Genomic DNA, 19,538 nt, shown 5'->3' with positions numbered 1-19,538 from the left:
TGATAAAACATGGATAGATGAGCAAATATTTTACTTTGAAGAGAGAGAGGTCTATAAACAATGGGGGAGCACATACTGCCACGAACCATTCATAATTTGGTGAATTGACAATGGTCAGGTATTTCATACCGCCGCCCTCATTGCGTAGATTTACCACATCTTTAGGTCCGCTATAAGGTTCTCCAGAGTGAGGCATTGGGACATCAGAAATGTGCCAATTCCGACCTAGATGAGGTATTTCGATATCCTTGCTGATTTCTTGGGCGTGACTAAATATTAGATAATGTTAATCCTAGGTCATGTATTATGCAGCGTGATATTCCTCAAAGTGGAGATAGACGAGATAGAAAAAAAAACTCACAGCAGTTCATGAAGAACTAATGTTCCCCTTGACATCATTTTGTATGAAACATAATCATGCAAGACATGAGGTGCAGCAGAATTGGGGCACTTATAATAAGATAAGGAATGATAACTGTCCAGACCTCTCTGGCAAAAATGGATCTCAGAGTATGACCTGACCCATGTCTTAGTTTCTGTATCATAGCCAGCATAACAGTACCCGAAGAGATCGTCTTCGACGCATCCATTTTGGAAGTCAACTGCATTGATGACTATGCGACGCAGTCTATCGGCACCGGTAGAGGGATCAATGGTACTCGGTGAGATAAGTCGACGGAGAACCTTCATCACCTTATCCCAACCTTCACTTGGGAAATATTTAGAAATGATTCTGTAGAAATCATCAACTTCGTCGCAATCTTCTTCAAGATCATAAACACGAAAGATAGCGTGTAGCATCGTTGTCATATCCTCGAATCCTCGTATAATATCTGCCTTGTCACGGCTCTGAGCAGGGAAGTTGATGAATTGGCCAAGTGCCCGACTCTCGATCCTGTTGAGGCTATCTGAAGTGGGCCTATAAGGTAGGAGCGGCAGATGAGTGATATGTCTCAATTGATAATCTAACGCATAGAGCTACATGGTTATGAGCACATACCTCGACTGCCCGGGAATTGCAGTCCCCCAAACAATGCAAATCAAGAATGTGGCAACGATATAGTATTGCCTGAGAAGCATTTTCATGGCGATGAAGATCAGAGTCAAGAAGGGAGCGGGAAATGTCGCAGTAAAAGGAACATCATATGATTAGAAAGATTTCAAATTATAAGAGAAAAACCGACACTTATATTGGAATCATACCGGGACAAGTACTTGAACAAAGGTCCTCCCAAATCGTATGGAGGGCTTGGTTGGCTGCTATTCTTCCTCTATTGCCCTGCCCCCCACACGAAGCCGGGGGGCCAAAAATCCTGAATCTGATTCTACTAGTCGGGGGGGGGTGGGGGGGGGGGGGAGCCTGCTTCAATGTGCTACATCTAGGAGGGTCTGATAATAACAAATTTGTTGGTCTTGAAAGGGGACCATTATGTACTCGTGAAATCTAAGATAGGATAATTATAGTATTGGCAAAGACCCCAGCGAGGTACTTGAGTCTTGGTTACTATCTTTAGTACCCGTCATTCGTGGCCCTCTACGGGATCCAGGTGTAAGTCACGAATGACGGGTGCCATGAGATGTTTATTATTATTGTCTTTCGCCCCGCCTTGATCCTTCGCTAACTGATCAGCATTATTAGTGAAATAGGCCCATCCTTCGTCTGAGTGGAAGCAGAGTTTAACACTGCAGAAGAAGAGAAGTTTTGCGTCCGGCCCTGAAGACCCACCGACGCCCCATGCGCCTTGCTTGGGTAAATGAAATCATCCATCCATCCATCCAGCCAGTGCGGACCATCTGCACAAGAACACTGGCAAACACGTAGGTCGCAAATTAAGCAAATTAAGCCATAGGAACAATGGTTCAAAGCCTTGCTAGCAGCTACGAGGCGCTCCATTTCCTTTTCGTGGCCGTTGGGGCAGAAATAGGCACCCTTCACAGTCTCCATTCCAGGCCCAGAGTCTTGATGCACTCAAGTATCTGAACCTTGGAACTGTGCAGCTTCTGCATCTGGAGATCCGAGATTCAGATCCAGTTCTACTTAGTCAATCAAATACATCCTAGAGGCACGTATCAACGAAGATATTTATGTTCATGCCATTTACGGTCAAAGAAGCCCCGGACCGCTTCGTTCACTCCCCAATCAATCTTTGTCTTGGACAGAAAAATACCATCAGCCTAGTGTGCTGTCTTTTTTCCTATCCAACACAGACCAGCATCATCCCAGTCCTCACTACCGACACCTCTGCGCGAGATGAACAAGCCAGCTGGGTCCCACTTCTGCTTCAGACTGTACAGACGGGGATAATGGCTACCCCAGAACGAAACCTGAAACCCCGGTTCGTAGGCGTTCGCCTCATTCACATAGGCACCCATATGGTCCGCACCCTCCACAGACCGCAAGATCGGGATTTCTACGTCGGTCATGTTCTTGATGATTGCTGTTTGCTGCGCTAATGTGGCATTGACCGACCAACTCCGCGAGAAGAGCATGTGGGCGATCGTCTTTCTCCAGGCGGGATTGAGAGCGCTATCGATCTTGTCCCCATTCGACGCGACAGCGCCACCTGCCACCACGTGGCCGATGATCTGATCGTAAGGTCCCGTTCTAATGCTGCGCCATGCATTAGTGAGTCGATCGGGTCCATCTGCCGACTTAAGAAGATCTCTTGAGTACAGTCGCGAAGCAAGCACGGATATCGAGCCTGTGCTGTCTGAGTTCGAACCACCTAAAAGTAGGGTCTCAATGCTCGAATAGATGCTCGGAAGGACCGTAGACTCATACTGCATGATAACCCCGGGAAGTTCTCGCAGTTTTGAGCGCAGCGGAGCATAGAGCTGGTCGATCTGACTTACGTTACTATGCGCTGGGAACATCAAGAGAACCATCATAGCGGATAGGCTCGTGTTTGCATCAACGGGGTAATTCGGCAAGGTGAAGTAGTACCCAGACGCGCCGGCATCGTTCAGGGCTGGGAGCGCGGCATGGAACTCCCTGAAGCCGTCCCAGAAATGGGGATTGCCGAGCGTAGTTGAGACATTGAGGTAGGTGGCCACCACGGGCACCTCAGGGAATGTGCGGACGGTGACGCTAGTCACTACGCCGAACGTTCCGCCGCCTCCACCGCGCAGTGCCCAGAACAGATCTTGATTCTGGTAGTCGTTGGCAGTAACGATGGAGCCCTATTGGTGTGAATTCTATTAGCCGCGTCCTTGTTCGAATTAGGAAGTCACTCACGTTAGCCGTCACTACCTCGAACTCAAGCGCATTGTCCGAGGCCATGCCCTTCCACGTCCCAAAGGGCGAATGTCCTCCACCTTGGATATATCCTCCCGCCGCGCCGACAGTGTGCGAGGATCCTCCGATCACACTCCGGTTGTGCTGCGCTACGGCGGCATAAAGTTCGGGAAGGTTCACGCCGGCAGCCATCGTAACAGCCGGACCTTCGCCTTTATTTTTCGCACCTTTGGGTATAAAGTTGTTGACTAGCTGGATATCTTTCATATTAAAGGTCAAGATCTGTAATGACTCCGGAGCGGTCGAGCGGCCTAGGAAGTCATGACCAGAGTTCTTGATGGCCAGCCGGAGATTATGTCGGCTGGCGAATTGGACTGCCTGTACGATTTGATGGGCAGTCTGGACCTTCGCAGAGTATAGCGAGATCCGACCCTGGCCGCATTCTGTGTCCCGCGGTGTCGTTTCATAGCAGCTCTGGTGGCGCTCCGGCCAGGCCTCCCAATTCTCCCATTGCACGGCACCAGGCTCGCTCGCCCGCCAGGTGGAATTGGCCCATTCCTTCTGGACAATGCTACAGGCCTTCGCATCGAAGTCGCCCTTGTGGCAAACTGCGGCTACGGGTCGCACGGCAACCAGGTTACCCTGGATGGTGTCATTCAACGCTGCCCATTCATTGTCCGAGGGCCAACAGCTCTGGTATGAGAGACATCGACAGTGGGGCGTCGACGAAACTGCAAGAATCAATAGGGGTAAGAGAAGAAGGTAAAGAAGTATGGACATAGTTAATATGTTTTCCGGTGACTGAACCCACGCAATTGAGGCAGGATCTCTACGGATTTATATATTTCACTCATCCCTGAGGTGGACACTGCAGATACGAGACTTTCCGGATCGGGATGGATAATATGCGTATTGGGGAACACAAAACCGCGATAAAGTTTACGAGCGAGGCTCAGCAGGGCAAATCTTGGGTCCTCGTAATTTGACAACCTATCGGGACATCATGGGTCGCGCATTACATACTTCCTACTACTCAGCCCATGCAGTATTGTCTGAAGTCACACCGATGCCTCCAATAGGATGTAGTCTTTGCACACCATTAACATGGCAGTGGATTAGGTACCGCCACACTCCATCGTAGTTAGAAACAGAACGGATCAGGGGAGATGTAAACTGTTTACTATCGTATTCAAATCTCAAGCGGGTTGAACCAAACTCTATTGATTGCCTCGATATCTTCGCCATTATTAGGCAGCATTACAAGTGCAGACGAGAATTCTCCCTTCCAACAGAAGTCCACTCGTTCACGGGTTAGGAGGCTTAGCAAGATCGCCTGATTGGTCCCGTGTCGCGATCACGTGAAGTCGTCCCATGCAGCGACACCAACTTACTTCCCAACTGCCGCAATTAAAGGCAAAGGAGATTCACATCCCCAAGACTTACCGAGGATCTCTTATTTGAGGCGAAAAGCCAACCCGCGGAGAGTCTTCTTTCAGGACAGATGCCTTCCGATTCTGAAGGAGGATTCACCCGTGATCAACATCTCCAGACTGTGTTCCGGGTATCCGTACCGAAGAAAAAGCAGCCATCTGTGTATCATCGGCGAAGAACACATCAGAAATCTCGAACAGGCTGCCTAGTCTGTAAAAAGAGGAGAATCAAGGTATGGGCCAAGCAAAGTCCATATTTCGACCAGAGTAACTGAAGTCCTGGACAGTGCGATGAACAAAAGCCATATTGTCAGAGATGTCAGACCCGGGGTATTCCATGCTGCTACTCCTCGGAATTAGTTCTGGACGGAATGTCGACCTCTAGTAAACCGACTACCACCCTATTCAGTCTGTCCCTTGAGAATCTCATGGACAAGATCGAGGGGACTCTGAGCCTCGAATCGGCGTGGAAACCCTACGCTCTAAAGGACCAAGGTTCCGTTCATCCGATCAGCACAGTGGCATTCCAGCATTTTGTAAATTGTTCAACTAAGACAATTGCCCACCCTGCCATTCGGGATATAATGAAGACGGACGTGATACGCGTCTCATTCGCCGTGAGTCCTTCTTTCCCGAGTATATCTTCTTCTGTACCGTTTCTTAATGGCGCGATGCGCGATTCCAGAGTACTCACTTAATGTACACGGTCCTCGCAGTCGGTATGCTCCATCTCAATCGACTTTCGCCCAACAAAGAACGATCCTTTGCAGAGTCGTATTTCTGGCAACGGGCTATTCAACTATACCAAGCGGCATTATCGTTAAGGATCCGCAGCGACAGTGTCGATTCCATTCTGTCTACTTGCATGTTGATGGGTGCCATGACGATTTGCCCAGAGCATTTCAAACCCACTGATTCTTGGGTTCTCACAAACAGACCAGAGGCCATGAATTGGCTCTGCCTTCAAAGTGGGATTCGATGCATATTATCTCTCGCCGCCCCATATTTATCCGGCAGCATCTGGGCTGCTACATTCAAAGACATTGACAACGAAGAGAGTCAAATCTTCGACCAAGGAGTTCAAAATGGACGAGAAGGTCTCAATTCAGATTTGGCAGATCTCTGTCAGATTGATGATTTCACTACGGAGAGCACCAACCTTTATTATGGTCCTCTTCGTTTCCTTTCCACGCTCCTGGGACTGGAGAAATCCAGCCACAACTCCACCCATTGTGCTTCATTTATTGGCCGATTAGACTGCGATTTCCTTAATCTTCTGAGGAAGAGGGACCCCCCTGCTCTTATCATCCTGGCACATTGGATGGGACTCATGTGCTTGTTATCACAATGGCAGCCGTGGGTGGAGGGGAGGATCAGGGCGGAGTGCGTTGCAATTTGCATGTTTTTGGAAGATAGTTCCGACCCCAGGATAATGCGGCTGCTGCGCTTTCCAGCGGATTCGTGTGGATATGAACTCAATCTGTCCTAACTGGGTCAAAAAAAAGAGAATAAATCTGCAACCAGGAGCTTTCGTAGATCCATCTCGTTTCTTTACCTTTTAGATTGTTTTCAAGGAAATTCGTGCAAGCGATAGAGTGTGCTCAGTTTGATCCAGAAGAACAAGCAACTCTCTCGGATATGTTACATGAATACAGTACAATATTGACCACAGCCTGCGACATTGCCACAATCGGTAGGGCGAAGACGTTTCAAGATAACAACGCCAATCACAGATCCACGATATGCCCATGAAAGTAATTACCAGCCACCAGCTCCTTGACGGCAGCGATATTCCGAAATTCCGCGAGTGGTACTTCTATTTCTTGTAGCAAGATCTACTACAAGGGCACAACGTGGGATTCTTATTTTTATTTTTAGCAAGCGTTCGTTGTTGGTTGGTGGCCTGTGTCATTTCCGCCTGTCTGTGTGACAAGACTCCAATTTGGAAGGTGACTTGGATTTCTAATCTAATCGCGGAGTTCGTGGATGACCAGCTCTACGGCGGCGATCATCAGGTCTAAGAATAGAATCTGACACGCTGAAAAAAATACACTCTGTCCTTCCTTCCTGAGAAACCAAAAAGGGACCAGCACGAAACAATAATAGAACACTGTGTCCGAATAGAAATTCAAGACCGATCGGGCCAATGACATGGTGTCTCAATCTCGAACAAAACAGGGCATAGGAAAGTTCCTAACTATGGAAACACACACCACCTGCCCTGACTCAGACCTGACACGGTCTGTGCAGGAACAAAGGTCGCTTCCATTACATTCCAGGCGACGGCGACGTTTCTAGAAGAGACATGGAAGCTGGACACTGTCGGGAAGAAGGGTGAATGACCCTGGGTGAATGGGCGCCTGGGGATGATTCATCAGCGACACCGAACAGAGTGCCCAGGTGCAAGGCAGACATTACAAATATGATCTGGGAGCTTCCTTTTTTCATGATTTATAAAATAATATCACATCGCAGTTACAAATACAAGCTCTCGAGAGTTGTCAACCTCTATCGTACAATACACTACACACTTCAACTCTCTTTCGTCATAATGGGCAGAGGAGGATATAACACACCATCCAACTCGGCAGCGCATGCGCTGCAACTATTCGCCAGTGGCAATTAGCCACCTAGGCAGGACCGTTATGCGCGGGAGAATCGACAACCGGGCATCAGCCCGCAGAACCAAAATCGTGCCAATGGCAACAAATCAGTCCTTGGCGACAAGCCATGCGAAATCCCGTTCAGTCATTGCAGTCGCAAGAGACTACTCTCCAGGGCCAAACCTCGCTCATTTGCCAACACAGAATCTGCAATCCAGCGAGTCAGTCCACAATCTCAGGTCCCCGAATGACTATCAGAAACTTACTTCTCAAAGACAACACCCAGCACATCCTCAACATCACCGCTCTCGCCCTTGCCAGTGATTTTCGCCAGCATATCTGCCGCGAAGCGCAGATGTTCCGCCGCGGTCACGATATCTACCTCGAGCTCAAGGGTGTTGACGCCAGAGTTCTCGCGCGGAGGATGAGCAGGAGAAGCTTGAGACAGGAAATCATCGAGATGGTCGAGGCATCTTTGTAGATTAGAGCTTTGGCGATGTGTCACGCCGAGTGAATCTTGCCAATAAGATGTGTCATATTGACCGCTTTCGTCGCCTTCGGGTGAAGCAATCTGTTCAAAGGTCGAGATCAGGCCGCGGAGGAATCCTTGTAGATTTCCCGGGTCCAATTCTGTTAAAGATGATGCACCACGCTGTGCTTCTTCACATGAGATGGCGAAGATCCGGTCCAGCGGGACTGCTGGGAAGACTTCGTGGATCCTGTTGGCTATTGCCTCTGGGAGAACGCCGGTTCGCCGGGCAGCAGGGAGTCTGTCGCATTTGTTGACGGCCACAACAAGACACTTCCCAGCGTCCAGACAGTCATTCACTGCGTCAAGCACCTCCGGTTCGATAAGAACACTGGCACCATTTGAATCCTTTTCCACAGAGACCACCACCACGACAACGTCCGACTCCAAAGCTCTCGCCCTCGCCCTGCGAATACCTTCTTTCTCCACGGCCCCAATCACAACACCCTCTCCAAGCCCAGGAGTATCAGCCCGAATACCAGCCATATCCCCAAGCTTACAAAACCACCCGCCCAGGTCAACACCCACATCCACAATATCCCTCGTAGTCCCCTCCTCTGTCGAAACAATCGCAGCTTCCTTCCCCACAACCTGATTCAGCAACGAACTCTTCCCCGCATTGGGCGCACCCAACAGTGCAACTTTGATCCCATTGCGCAGCAACTCCCCCTTCGAGGCATTGCGTATATGGAACGCAATCTGCGTCTGCAACGTGCGCACCTGTCCTGCAACCGATCCAACCAGTTCCTCAGTCGACTCGTCAAAGTGCTGGTCCTCACTGAAATCAATTAAGGCTTCCAGCTCTCCCCTCGCATACAACAGCTGCTGGCGCCAGGACTCGTATCGATTCAGCAATGCGTCGCTCGACCCCCGCACGGCCAGTCGGCGTTGCTGCTCCGTCTCGGCGGATAGTGTATCCCCCAATGCTTCGATCTGGGGTAGACCGAGTCGGTCGTTCATAAATGCGCGGCGGGTGAACTCGCCTGGTTCTGCATACCGAACAACGGTATCAGGGTTGTTTGTTCGCGCGATGGCTCCCAGTACCGCTTTGGCGATGGCCGGGCCGCCATGGATGTGGAACTCGAGTACATCTTCGCCAGTCACGGTCTTTGGCGCGGAGAAGTAGAGAACTAGCGCGCCGGCATCGAGGACGCTGTTCGCAGATGGCATCTGGTGTGGATCGTAGAGGGTGCGGAGGGCTGCGAGGCGCGGTTTCGGGAGCGGTGCTTGGGGACAGAGCGCATTATATATCTGTTTTTATTTAGTGTGATCATGACTAAAATACATTTGAAGCTTGACTTCAACAGATTCTCATACCGATACACAGGAAGGTCCGGAGACGCGCACGACTGCAATGGCTGCTCTGCCGGGAGCAGTGGATAGAGCGTAGATTGTAGAGTCTCCATCTAGTATGAAGCGAGCAGGTCTATTCGAAGAGAAGCTTCGCCAGTGCCCTTTCGTCGGCGGAAATGGGTGGGCGGGAATCGCGACATCGTGTCGGACGTGGCGGAGGCTGTTATGTTGTAGGGATCGGTTCCATGATGGGCGGAAGGGAGCTGCCCAACGCGCGGCTCGAGGACAGGATGCTCGCATGCGCAGAACTAGGCGACAGAGAGGAGAAGGCAACAGTGCAAGTTGGAGGTTGTCGCTGCCTGTCGATAAGGTGAGACGTCACGTGATAGTATATCAGCCTCTACAGAACAAAAGGTGTATGTGAGTGGAAGTGTATGTACACTGTCGAAGTATCTCCAAGAAGATACAGCAATCCAATAGAAACAGCAGGGGGGTCTCTATCATACCCGCTCTAAAACAAAAACCAGCTTCAACAATACATTCAGTTCATGCAATTCAATGGCGCCCATCCGATCATGGCGACATGCTCATGCCCGATAACACGTGAAAGTGCAGCAAAAGTCCGGTAGAAAATTATGTACAAGGAGAGAGAGGGGTAGCAGTGGGAGAGAGAAATGACAGGACCGCAAGAACAAATGACCATAGTGGGTATGCAAAGGGATGCCCCCGACAGACAAGAATTGCACAGAAGAAAGGAACGAAAAGGTATGTAGATTGTATCATGACAGACACGCCATGCTTGCCAAGGCTCATAAATGTTTCAAGGAGGGAGAAAGGTAGAGGGTGATTCGGGGGATGGGGAAGATGAAAAGGGTATTATACAATCAAGGGCAGAAGAAAAGAAAAACAAAGATTCAGAGACGACATGAGAATCTATCAAACATTAAATTAGAAAGGATGATGAGCGAACGACGTCTCGTCACAATCAATCCGACAATTCAATCGGCTGGGTCGCAGTGGAACCTTCAGTTTTATCATGCTGCTCGGACACGACGATCGAGGGCGGCTGTTGTGATGCTGACTCGTCCTCATGCGGTGGAGAAGGTAGCGGCTGGTCGTCCGCACTGGGAGACTCGGGCTCTGGCACAGACGGGAGCCCCAAGCCATCGGCACTATCTTTGCTCCCGCTTGTTGCGCCATTGCGTCTTCTCGCGCGGCGATTTCGGCGCTCCTCATCGGCACTTTCTCTGCGTCTTCTCTGGCGCTCGCCGCTCGTATCGGAGTTGCTTCTCAACCCCATGAGCATACTGGCAGCACGGTCAGCAACGTCCTCGCCCTCGGAGACTTCCTTGCTGCCGTCGTCACCCTCTTCGAGGATCGGGGGACTCAGAAGACCATTCTCGGCAAGGCTGGTCTCGCCGTTGGCATCCTCCCCCTCGTTGCCCTCTCCCTCATTACCATTGGGAGCCTGCTGGCCAGAGGCAACGCGGACCTGGTGCCGCTCCTTCAGTCGAGCACGACGACGACGATCTCGCTGGTCCTTGGCCTGAGGAGCCGCAGCACGCAACTTCTCCAAGAGGGAGTCCATGGCACCACTGGAGGCAGCGGAGGTGGGCGATTCCGAGGGAGTGGTAACGCTGTTCGCGAGGGTAACGTTGACCCGCTTGCGCGCCAGAGACGCTTCGGTGCGCTTCCTGGATTCCTCCAGAGCAGTATTCTTCTCTCGTGATTTCTAAGAAATATTGTGAGCAGAGTCAATAGCACGAGTAGTGGTAAAAACTAACCTTCCACTCCATGAGGAACGAAGCCAGCTTCGCAAAGAAGTCGCGGCGAGAGTTCTCGTCCGTGTTATCTTCGCCATAGAAGACCATGATATCGTCATACGACTTGATCATCTCATCCAGGTACAGCTGTAATTGCTCGGCCTTGCGTCGAGCGTCCTTCATGGATCGCTGAACCACATTGCTGACTCGGTCCTGGGGATGGAACTTCTTGGGGTCACTCAAGTTGCCCGCATCCAAGCTAGACTGCACGTTCTTGATGTTGTTGATATACTTGGTAGCGTCCTGGCGCAGCAGATCGACGCTGACCTTTTGCAGGCTAACCACACCGGCGATCTCATCGACGAACCCTTCCCATTCGGGGTACTGGTTGCGAACGATCCGTTCGACGAGATCGGCGAAGGTCGTTTCATTCTTGTCATCCTTGACCATACCAAGACGAGCGAGCGAGCTCAACTTGAAGCCCTGGGCCTGTTTGTTTGCGTCGTTCATGAAGTTTCCAATATCCAAAATCAGGCCAAGAACGTTCATCAATGAAACTGAATCCCGCAGCGACTCGCTGACCTTCACGATATACTGCAACTTCTCAGAGAGGTGCTCGTACTCGGGTTCGAAGGAGCGAGTCAATGCCAAAGCCCTCATTCTGGCCTTCCAGTAATGATTCAACTCGTAGGCAGTGTAGAGGTAGATTTGATCCTCGCGAGTCAATTCGGCGGGATCTTGTTCGCGCTCGGAACTAGCCGCACCAGGACCGGTCCAGTCCATACTATATGCCGCCATCAACTTAACCACATTCTCGGGGATCGTGCAAAGCTCGTCTCTCTGCAAGAAATCCATGACAACCATGTTATCCAGAATCTCACGGTCACAGTGAATAATCATCCGCACCACATCTTCCGCAGGATATTGAGAGAACTTGGCCAGGGCGATCTGGAAATTCTTCGAGAGGTCGTTGGAGATGATTTGCTTCTTGTCCTTGCGCTGCTTCGCCGCTGCACTATTCCCGAAGATCTTGGTTTCCTTCGCCATGAACAGACGCTCAACCTCGTCCAAGACGCCCTTCTTGGCCAGGTCGGTATATTTCTCTTCCTTCTCCTCCTGTGTCGGTGCATGCGTCGCCCAGACCGTCACCTGAGGAGTATCGACCTTGTCCCAATGCAAAGCCTTGAGTTTCTTCTTAGGACGAATAGAGGGCATAGCGGTCGTTGATGGTGCAATAGAGTTGCCATCCAAATAGGCTGGTCTCCAGCCCGCTCCCAAAGGAGCGCTTGGGGGAGGCGGAGGCGGCGGAACCATGCCAGTTGCTGAAGATGGGGGCGGAGGAGGCGGAGGGGGAGCGAGTCCCTTTGCAGCTCCAGGAGGTGGGGCTAGTCCCTTCGCTGCTCCAGGAGGAGGAGGTGGCGGTGGTGGTGCAGATACACCCTTCGCTGCTCCGGGAGGCGGAGGAGGTGGTGGTGGCATAGCGGGCATTCCCTTGGCCGCACCTGGGGGAGGGGGCGGTGGCGGCGGAGGGGGCATGGCGGCCCGGGCGGCCTTCTCCTTCTCTGGGGATGAAATCGGTTCGTCTGCAGCAAGAGCGGCCTCTTCTGCCGAAAGGGTAGAAGGAGGTTCAGCCATAAAGGTATCGCCTTCGGCATCATCGGCGGCATATTTAGGCAACTTGGAAGCAAGCTCGCCCAGCAGACCAGTCGCCTGGGCAGTGTTCATGCGCTGCGGGCGTGACAGCTCCACCACGCGAGGTTTTTCGTACACAACCTCGTCACTCTCATCCACGGGTGTCATCGAGTTGCCGCTCTCAGGCGTGTGAGCCATCTCCGGCACATGGCTTCTCTTCCGATAAACAGAACCAAAAGCGCCGGGATCCAACCTGCGACGGGTCTGCTCCTCGAAGTCCTCGCTGGAATCGTCGTCTCCGTCCATCTTCTCACGCAGCTCGCGCAACCGATCAGATGGTCCATGCTGGCCCCAGACTTTGCCCTCAAGTTTGAATTGAGTCTTGGTTCGTTCAAGCTGCCGCTCCAGACGTTCCATAAGCCGCTCTCGGTCCATGACGCCAGGCATCTTGGATGGATCCTCTTCTGCGAGTTTGTCCGCGGTGCCGCTGGCAGCCTTCTTGGCATTAGACGCAGCGATATCCTGGGCGTCGCGCAGCATGAGATACAACTCTCGGGTCTCCAGTTCGTTGCGCTGCAGCTCCTGGGCACGCAGCCTTTGCACCTCCGCGACCTCGGCTTTGAGCGACTCGTTCTGTCGCCCTTGGAGCTCAATGATGCCAGCCTGTTCGTCGATCTGTTTCTGAAGCTTCTTGACCAGACCATCGGCACCAAGCTCTACCTGTGCTTTCATTTCATCACGCTCAGCAAGAGCAGCCTCGGCAATCTGACGGGCCTCGAGAGACTCATCGTACACTTGTCTAGCCTCTGCGTCGGTGTGAAGCCGGTCCAAGAGGCTTTGAACCGTAAAATTTAAGCCTTGCCGAAGGTCCATATCGGGAAGCCGTCTGTCCATAGCAACGTAGCTCAGCATGGCGTCCACTAGCTGGAACATGCGAAGACCTTCCTCGCCTGCATTCTCGCGGATGAGAAGCATGTGCTGCATGGAAGACAGGAAGTAGTCATGTGCACGACTACCTTGAATCTTGGTGGCAATAGCGTCGGTGATTTGGAGCGGATCGCTCATATCCTTCACCTCGCCTTCGACACTGTCCTTCGCGCTGCTGCCCTCCCGCTGGAGAAGGTCTTCGTAGTCGATCGCCTCATTCTCCCGAAACCGTTCGATCTGCTTGTCAATGACCTCGTACTGGAACCCCTCCATCTTCGTCAAGAGACGCTTGACGCCACACGAGATGAACTGGGCGCGAATGTGGCACCGTAATTGCAGGTCGGTCTCCGCACCATCAACTAGCATGTTGATGAGGATCATAGTCGAGACCGCGTACTCCATCAGCAGATTCTCCATGCCAATACCTCCGCTGCGGTACTCTTCACTGGCGCCAACAAGGCTCCCCATCTTGCCGCGGCCATCGATTGTCACCTCGACAATGCGCATCCATGCGTCGAAACGGCCAGTTTCGTTGTGGTCGTGCTTGACCTTGTCCATGGCCTGAAGGACTTTCAGGTGTCCTTGTCCCTCGCCCCAGTGACAGAGGAAGGTCAACACTTCGCTGACCATTTTCCTGGTATTCAAACGAGGCGATCCCAGCGAGGTAACGAGAGCCACGAGAACACCTTGGTGCTCCAGAGCATCATCCGCGCCATACTTGTTGTTCATCAGGCCTTTCAAACATTTCGCAATATCATACTCTCGGTCCAGATCTCGATCACCAGTCGGGGCAGCAGGAACGGGGCCGGAAGCTTTTCTTCGGTTGATTTTCTGAAGAACATTTGTCAAAGCAATCTGCCCCTGCGCTTCCACAAAAGCTTTCACCCAGCTAAAGATTTGACTTCTTAGCATGCACAACAGGAGAATTTAAAAGCAGTCCTTACCTAATCGGCTGTGTCCGTAAGCTGACACTCAAACTGGCGAGCTGCTTCGATGTAATGGTATCGTCCATGACCTTCTTGACATACCACTCAGGGCTGCCTTCTTCGTCGGCACGTTCCAACAACCCGGACATCCCTTCCTGGTACTGAGTCTGCCGCGCAGTCTGACGTCTCTTCTGCTCTCCTTGCAGCTCCGTCAACCGGTCCTGGTGGACCAGAGTCCATTTCTTGGAGGCCGGGTAGGCCAGCATCTGTCTCTTGGCTTGTTCGGGAAGATTCTGCCAGCCTCGTTTCTGCATCAAGTCCAAAAACAGTTGATCAACCACGCGGTCATCTCTCGGTCGAGTTAGGAAATGGTCTGGCGGGGGCGGATAATTCGACGGGGCCGGCGCATTGGACAAGCGGCCGGCGCTTCCACTCTGGAAGATAGTGTTGCGATCCCCCGAATGCGAAGTCGTGATAGTGCGAGCAGAGCCGTCAGAAGACCAATAATTCGAGCCCCGCGTGTTAGATGAATGGGAAGAGTAGACGCTGGCCTGGTCGAGAGACGTGCGAGAATTCGAGGAAGAGTCAATTGAACCGGCATTCGCTGCTGAACTCCCCGGTCTTCCCCACTGTTGATATCGCGCCCCGCGGTCACCCGATGTGCTGCTGCTCATGGTCATGTTGGAAGAGTGTGGGGGCGGACGCGGGCCAGAGGGGGGGGAGCTGTACCCATTTGGCGCGGACGAAGCGGCCCACGTCTGGTATTGATGGTTGCCAGCATGGTTCGATGCTGGATCATGGCGCGACGATGAATCTGGACGGGACATGCTGTCGATGGCTATCGGGGTCTTGGTATCGGAGGGAAGGCTTTCAAAGGGGATGGAGGTAATGACACCCGGCGTCGGCGCAAAGCTGCCGGTGTCCATATCATGGTTCAGGTCGACAGACTGAATCGACGATCGTTTGGAGTAGCGAGATGAGCGAGAGCCCGCCGCATTACTGGCCGCGGGCGGCGCCAGGCTGTCGTGTGATCCGGCGTATCCATCGTAGCGGTCGTCACCCGGCCGCTCTTTGTACAGTTTCCTCCCGAAAAACGACTTTCCGGCTGATGTTTGCCTTGATTTATCGGAGCCAGGTGTACTGGCTGGCATTTTGACGGGCGTCACTGGGCAGAGGCAGGGCGCAACATGAGCGTTGGGCCTAGCACTCCGAGAGTGGCGTTAAAACAAAATCGGATCGCAAGTCTTTGGAAATGAGAACATTCAAAAGAAGGTCGCTTTGGTTGGTCCCTTTTGTGTGAGTGGTTAGTTAGAACTATCCCCGGTAGAGTAGAGCGGGAGGCCGTGCTGATAGGGAGGGGACAATAACAAGGCCCGGTGCACCGCACTCACCAGACAAAGACAAGGATATCCAAAGGAGAAGAGCAAGGGAAGGCAAGTTCCTGCAAGAACGCCGTGGCGGCGAGTGGCCAAGATGGACAGATGGACGGATAGTCAGGACAAATCCCCGAGGTCGACTATTCACAACATTATGCTTGCTTAGGGGGGTTTCTTGTCTCTCGGGCCGGAGAAACTATCAGGCACGTGATCTATCACATTCCAATCACGTGACTACTTCTTCCCATCCATCTTATCGGCGCCAGTTAACTCTGGGCAGGAGGATTCCCCTGACCCAAGTAATAGTGGGCTGGCTCATCCCGCACCATGGGATCCTCAGTGAGCTTCGCAAAGGTACCAACTCCCCATTACACTTCCACTAGCAGTACGTACTCAGGAAGAAGAACCACTGACACCACCGCCACGCAGACAATCCTCATCCCCGCCGTAATCGCCCTAACAGTGTACCTCCTCTTCTCCTTCGTGATCATCCCTTACTTCTGGCGCTACCACCAACGCTACTCACAATACCTCCCCCTCCACTCCATCTCCGCGCACACGCTCTCCCTCCGCGACCGCATCGCCGACGGCGTGATGCGCTTCTTCTTGCCGGCCTCGTGGCGGGCCCGCGTAGCTGACGACCACGAGAATATCAGCATCGACGACGAGGAAGGGGAGATTATGGTCGGGATGAATATGAATTCAGCACGGAGGGAGGCCCTCGAGCGGAGGCGCAGTACGGCGGCCGAGGCGGAGGGGCGGCTGAGTCGCGATCTGGAGGAGGGCTTTATGGATGATAGTGATGACGAGGTGGATTCGCGGTCAAATGGGCGGCGGTGATGATTGCGCTTCTGTCAGTCAGTGTCTACAACTCATAGGTCGGCGTTTTTTCTTATTCCTTATTCATAGCAATGCGTTGCATCTTTCTTACAACTCTACTATCCAAAATGGTCGGGATCGACACTATTCTACTGAGAACACCCGATCAGAACAAGATATCATGGCATTGGTATCGTTAATGATGCTACAATTTTCCCAGTATATAACCCTGCTGCGGAAGTCGATCCGAAATTGAATATTAACATCCATCATCGAAACTCAGAAACAAATATTTGCAGCATGCACCGGAGGAAGTTGGTTTACTTGCGCTGGCCGTACGCCTTGGTGACATAGTCACCCTTGTGGACGATCAGGTCCTCCGGGCGGTAGTCCTCACGACCGGAGAAGTAGCTGTCGAGGATGGCCTTGGTGCCGTTGGCGTAGCGCACCTGGGCGTCGAGCGAGGTGCCGGACATGTGCGGCACCATGGCGTTGCCGCCGCCCCACGGGTGCTGGGCGTAGCGGAGCGGGTGGTCCTTGGGCGCGGGCTGGGGGAACCAGACATCACCGCCGTAACCGCGGAGGTGGCCGGACTTCACGGCCTCGGCGACGTCCTCCTTGACGACGATGGCGCCGCGGGCGGTGTTGACGAGCCAGGAGCCTGGGCATGTTAGTACGGGCTTTGTTTGTCTGGAAGATCATGGGACTCAAGGACTCACCAGGCTTCATCTTGGAAATCAGGTCCTTGTTGAACAGACCGCGGGTCTTCTCGTGCAGAGGGCAGTTGATGGTGACGACATCACACTGCGCGAGCATCTCCTCGAGGTTCTCAACGCGACGGCAGCCAATCTCCTTCTCTGCCTCAGGTGAGAGAGGCTGGTAGTCGTAGTAGAGCAGCTCCTTGCAGTCGAAGGGCTTCAGACGGCGGAGCACACGCTCACCGATACGGCCGACGGCAACAGTGCCGACGACTTTGCCCTCGAGGTCGAACTCGTTCTTGGCCGCAGCCGCGACGTCCCAGTCACCACGGCGGATCTGCTCGTGCGCGGGCACAAAGTTGCGCACCAGGACGAGGATGGTCATGACGACGTGCTCGGCGACGGACACGACGTTGGAGCCCGTGACCTCGGCGACGGTGATGCCGCCGTTGGTCTTGTTGGCGGCATTCAGATCGACGTGGTCCGAGCCAATACCGGCCGTGATTGCCAGCTTCAGCTTCTTGGCCTTGGCCAGACGCTCGGCAGTCAGGTAGCCGGGGTGGAAGCTGGGAGATGGTCAGCGAAGTCTCGTTGGGGATTGAGGGTGGTTGACGAACGGAGTCGTGATGATCACCTCGGCATCGACCAGCTCCTTGTCGAAAGTCGAGTTCTCGCCTTCCTTGTCGGAGGTGGTGACCAAGGTGTGGCCGGCATCCTCGAGCCACTTGCGGATTCCGAGCTCATTCTCGGTGGTGCCCAGCAGCATGGGCTGATCCTTGGCGTGCACGCCACCCTATAGACCATTAGCATTGATTGACAAATCCTTCACCAGGGCAGTACTTACATCGTAGAGAACCAGAAGAACTTTACCCTGAAGGTTGGCAGACGCGGTTAGCGTACGAGCATTGGCAAAAGCGCCGGCCAAAGGTGAGGCCCGCACCCAAGGGGTGCGGGCAGCAGGCTTCGACAGGCCATAAACAAATTGGGAAGCAGGCCGTCGCAGAGGACGGGACAGGGAGCGGAGAAATACCATTTTGAAGAAAGTGAGAAGTGAAGTTGTGGGTAGTAAAACTGGAGCGACGGGACGGTTAGTTATATGAAGTCATGAGTCTGCGGGGAAAGCTGGGAGGTATGCACCTTGTAGGTCGGTCGGTGTTACTTGTCAACCACTCAACTGGGGGAAGGACTCGACCATTATATAGCCCCCTCTCGTGCGACATCCGCCGTCTCCCCTCAAGATCCCACAAATGTGCTTGGGCCCCGGTCACATCGGGCATCCACTCGGGCCCGTCTCCGCATGAGGGGATGCGTGAGTTGGCGCGGCAGAGCGGACGGGTATTGGTGGGTTGCAGCGAAACCCTGTCACTTGCAGAATTCTAGAGGGTCTAGTCTGAGTGTGTTGATCTCCCTGTCTAGTCAAAGGTTCGTCTTATTGATCTCCATGATCACTGACCCCTTTGCTGACAGGCGCATATACATATGACCATCCCGATACTATTTCAGTCGAACCCTATATTATTTCAGTCTAGCGGATCTCCCTCGCACTGGATATCCACAGCACCCAATACTCCCGGTAATCAGAATCACACCCGCTCCCATTCTTCTCAACTGGCCCGATCGAAAAAGAAGACGCAACTAACTAAACTAACTAACTAAAAAGGTCTCCGCACGAGGGGATGCTGACATAATGAGGGGAACCTTTCGGTCCGTCTGGATGATGGCGGCAACAAACAATGGACCGACCGATCCAGCTCTTCATTCATAATCATGGACTTCTTGTCTCAGAAATAAGCACCATGAAACATTATTAACATCCATCGCCGAGTCATCCCCGTTCTTGGCCCGACTTTCCTCCATCTCCTCGGGCCATTATCCATACTCCCCCCTCAGACCCGCTGGCGTGAGGAGAGCGCGGGTCCGACTAAGCGTCAATAATTCTGTGCGCCGTTCGCTCCCACAGGGGACCCGTTGTCCCGATCGAGGAAAGCTGGGAACTTTCTGCCGAGTCCGGTGTGAGAAACCCGCCTGTCGGGCGACGCTGCATCTCCTCGGCGGGACCACCATGTTTGGTTTCTTCCCTGCACTCGATTTATTTATTAATGCCAGACACGAACTACCATTCTGCTGGAACATGTTGTCTCTGTCGCATCGGGAATGCAATTGTGAGCTCTGACCTAATTCATTACTATCCAGCGGAAAGAATTTCTAGCTCGATCTGCTCACTTCGCACTCCCCCCTCCCGCTACCCCTCTGAACGTGTTCAATCTCCATAGTTAGCGGCCGATCTGTCGAAACCAATTACGCATA

At 52.8% G+C, this 19,538-nt stretch overlaps 6 protein-coding genes across 6 annotated transcripts; 2 read left to right on the top strand and 4 right to left on the bottom strand.

Annotated features, from left to right (window-relative positions):
• Positions 1 to 2,175: 2,175 nt before the first annotated feature.
• N7510_005540 (FAD-dependent oxidoreductase) lies at positions 2,176 to 4,015 on the bottom strand (the record flags this gene model as incomplete). Its single annotated transcript, XM_056977466.1, has 2 exons — positions 2,176 to 3,180; positions 3,236 to 4,015. 2 exons carry the CDS (start codon positions 4,013 to 4,015, stop codon positions 2,176 to 2,178), a joined length of 1,785 nt encoding a protein of 594 aa, XP_056833498.1.
• A 721-nt stretch (positions 4,016 to 4,736) lies between these two features.
• Positions 4,737 to 5,025, top strand: N7510_005539 (uncharacterized protein; the record flags this gene model as incomplete). The annotated part of the gene is given in 2 exon segments (XM_056977465.1): positions 4,737 to 4,914; positions 4,934 to 5,025. The coding sequence occupies 2 exon segments, from the start codon at positions 4,737 to 4,739 to the stop codon at positions 5,023 to 5,025; spliced, it is 270 nt and encodes an 89-aa protein (XP_056833497.1).
• Positions 5,026 to 7,530: 2,505 nt separating this feature from the next.
• Positions 7,531 to 9,390, bottom strand: N7510_005538 (tRNA modification GTPase; the record flags this gene model as incomplete). The annotated part of the gene is made up of 2 exons (XM_056977464.1): positions 7,531 to 9,048; positions 9,115 to 9,390. 2 exons carry the CDS (start codon positions 9,388 to 9,390, stop codon positions 7,531 to 7,533), a joined length of 1,794 nt encoding a protein of 597 aa, XP_056833496.1.
• Positions 9,391 to 10,075: 685 nt separating this feature from the next.
• Positions 10,076 to 15,489, bottom strand: N7510_005537 (formin sepA; the record flags this gene model as incomplete). Its single annotated transcript, XM_056977463.1, has 3 exons — positions 10,076 to 10,822; positions 10,875 to 14,301; positions 14,357 to 15,489. The coding sequence occupies 3 exons, from the start codon at positions 15,487 to 15,489 to the stop codon at positions 10,076 to 10,078; spliced, it is 5,307 nt and encodes a 1,768-aa protein (XP_056833495.1).
• Positions 15,490 to 16,041: 552 nt separating this feature from the next.
• N7510_005536 (uncharacterized protein) lies at positions 16,042 to 16,554 on the top strand (the record flags this gene model as incomplete). Its single annotated transcript, XM_056977462.1, has 1 exon — positions 16,042 to 16,554. The coding sequence occupies one exon, from the start codon at positions 16,042 to 16,044 to the stop codon at positions 16,552 to 16,554; it is 513 nt and encodes a 170-aa protein (XP_056833494.1).
• Positions 16,555 to 16,853: 299 nt separating this feature from the next.
• On the bottom strand, positions 16,854 to 18,264 carry fdh (formate dehydrogenase (NAD+) FDH1; the record flags this gene model as incomplete). Its single annotated transcript, XM_056977461.1, has 4 exons — positions 16,854 to 17,194; positions 17,253 to 17,797; positions 17,849 to 18,024; positions 18,076 to 18,264. The coding sequence occupies 4 exons, from the start codon at positions 18,262 to 18,264 to the stop codon at positions 16,854 to 16,856; spliced, it is 1,251 nt and encodes a 416-aa protein (XP_056833493.1).
• Positions 18,265 to 19,538: the final 1,274 nt, after the last annotated feature.

This window comes from Penicillium lagena, assembly GCF_028827675.1.
Source record: "Penicillium lagena strain IBT 129212 chromosome Unknown utg000003l_segment0_segment0, whole genome shotgun sequence".
NCBI classification, from domain to species: Eukaryota; Fungi; Ascomycota; class Eurotiomycetes; order Eurotiales; family Aspergillaceae; genus Penicillium; species Penicillium lagena.
The sequence above is the reverse complement of the archived record's forward strand: the minus strand, read 5'-3'. Positions and strand labels throughout refer to the sequence as shown.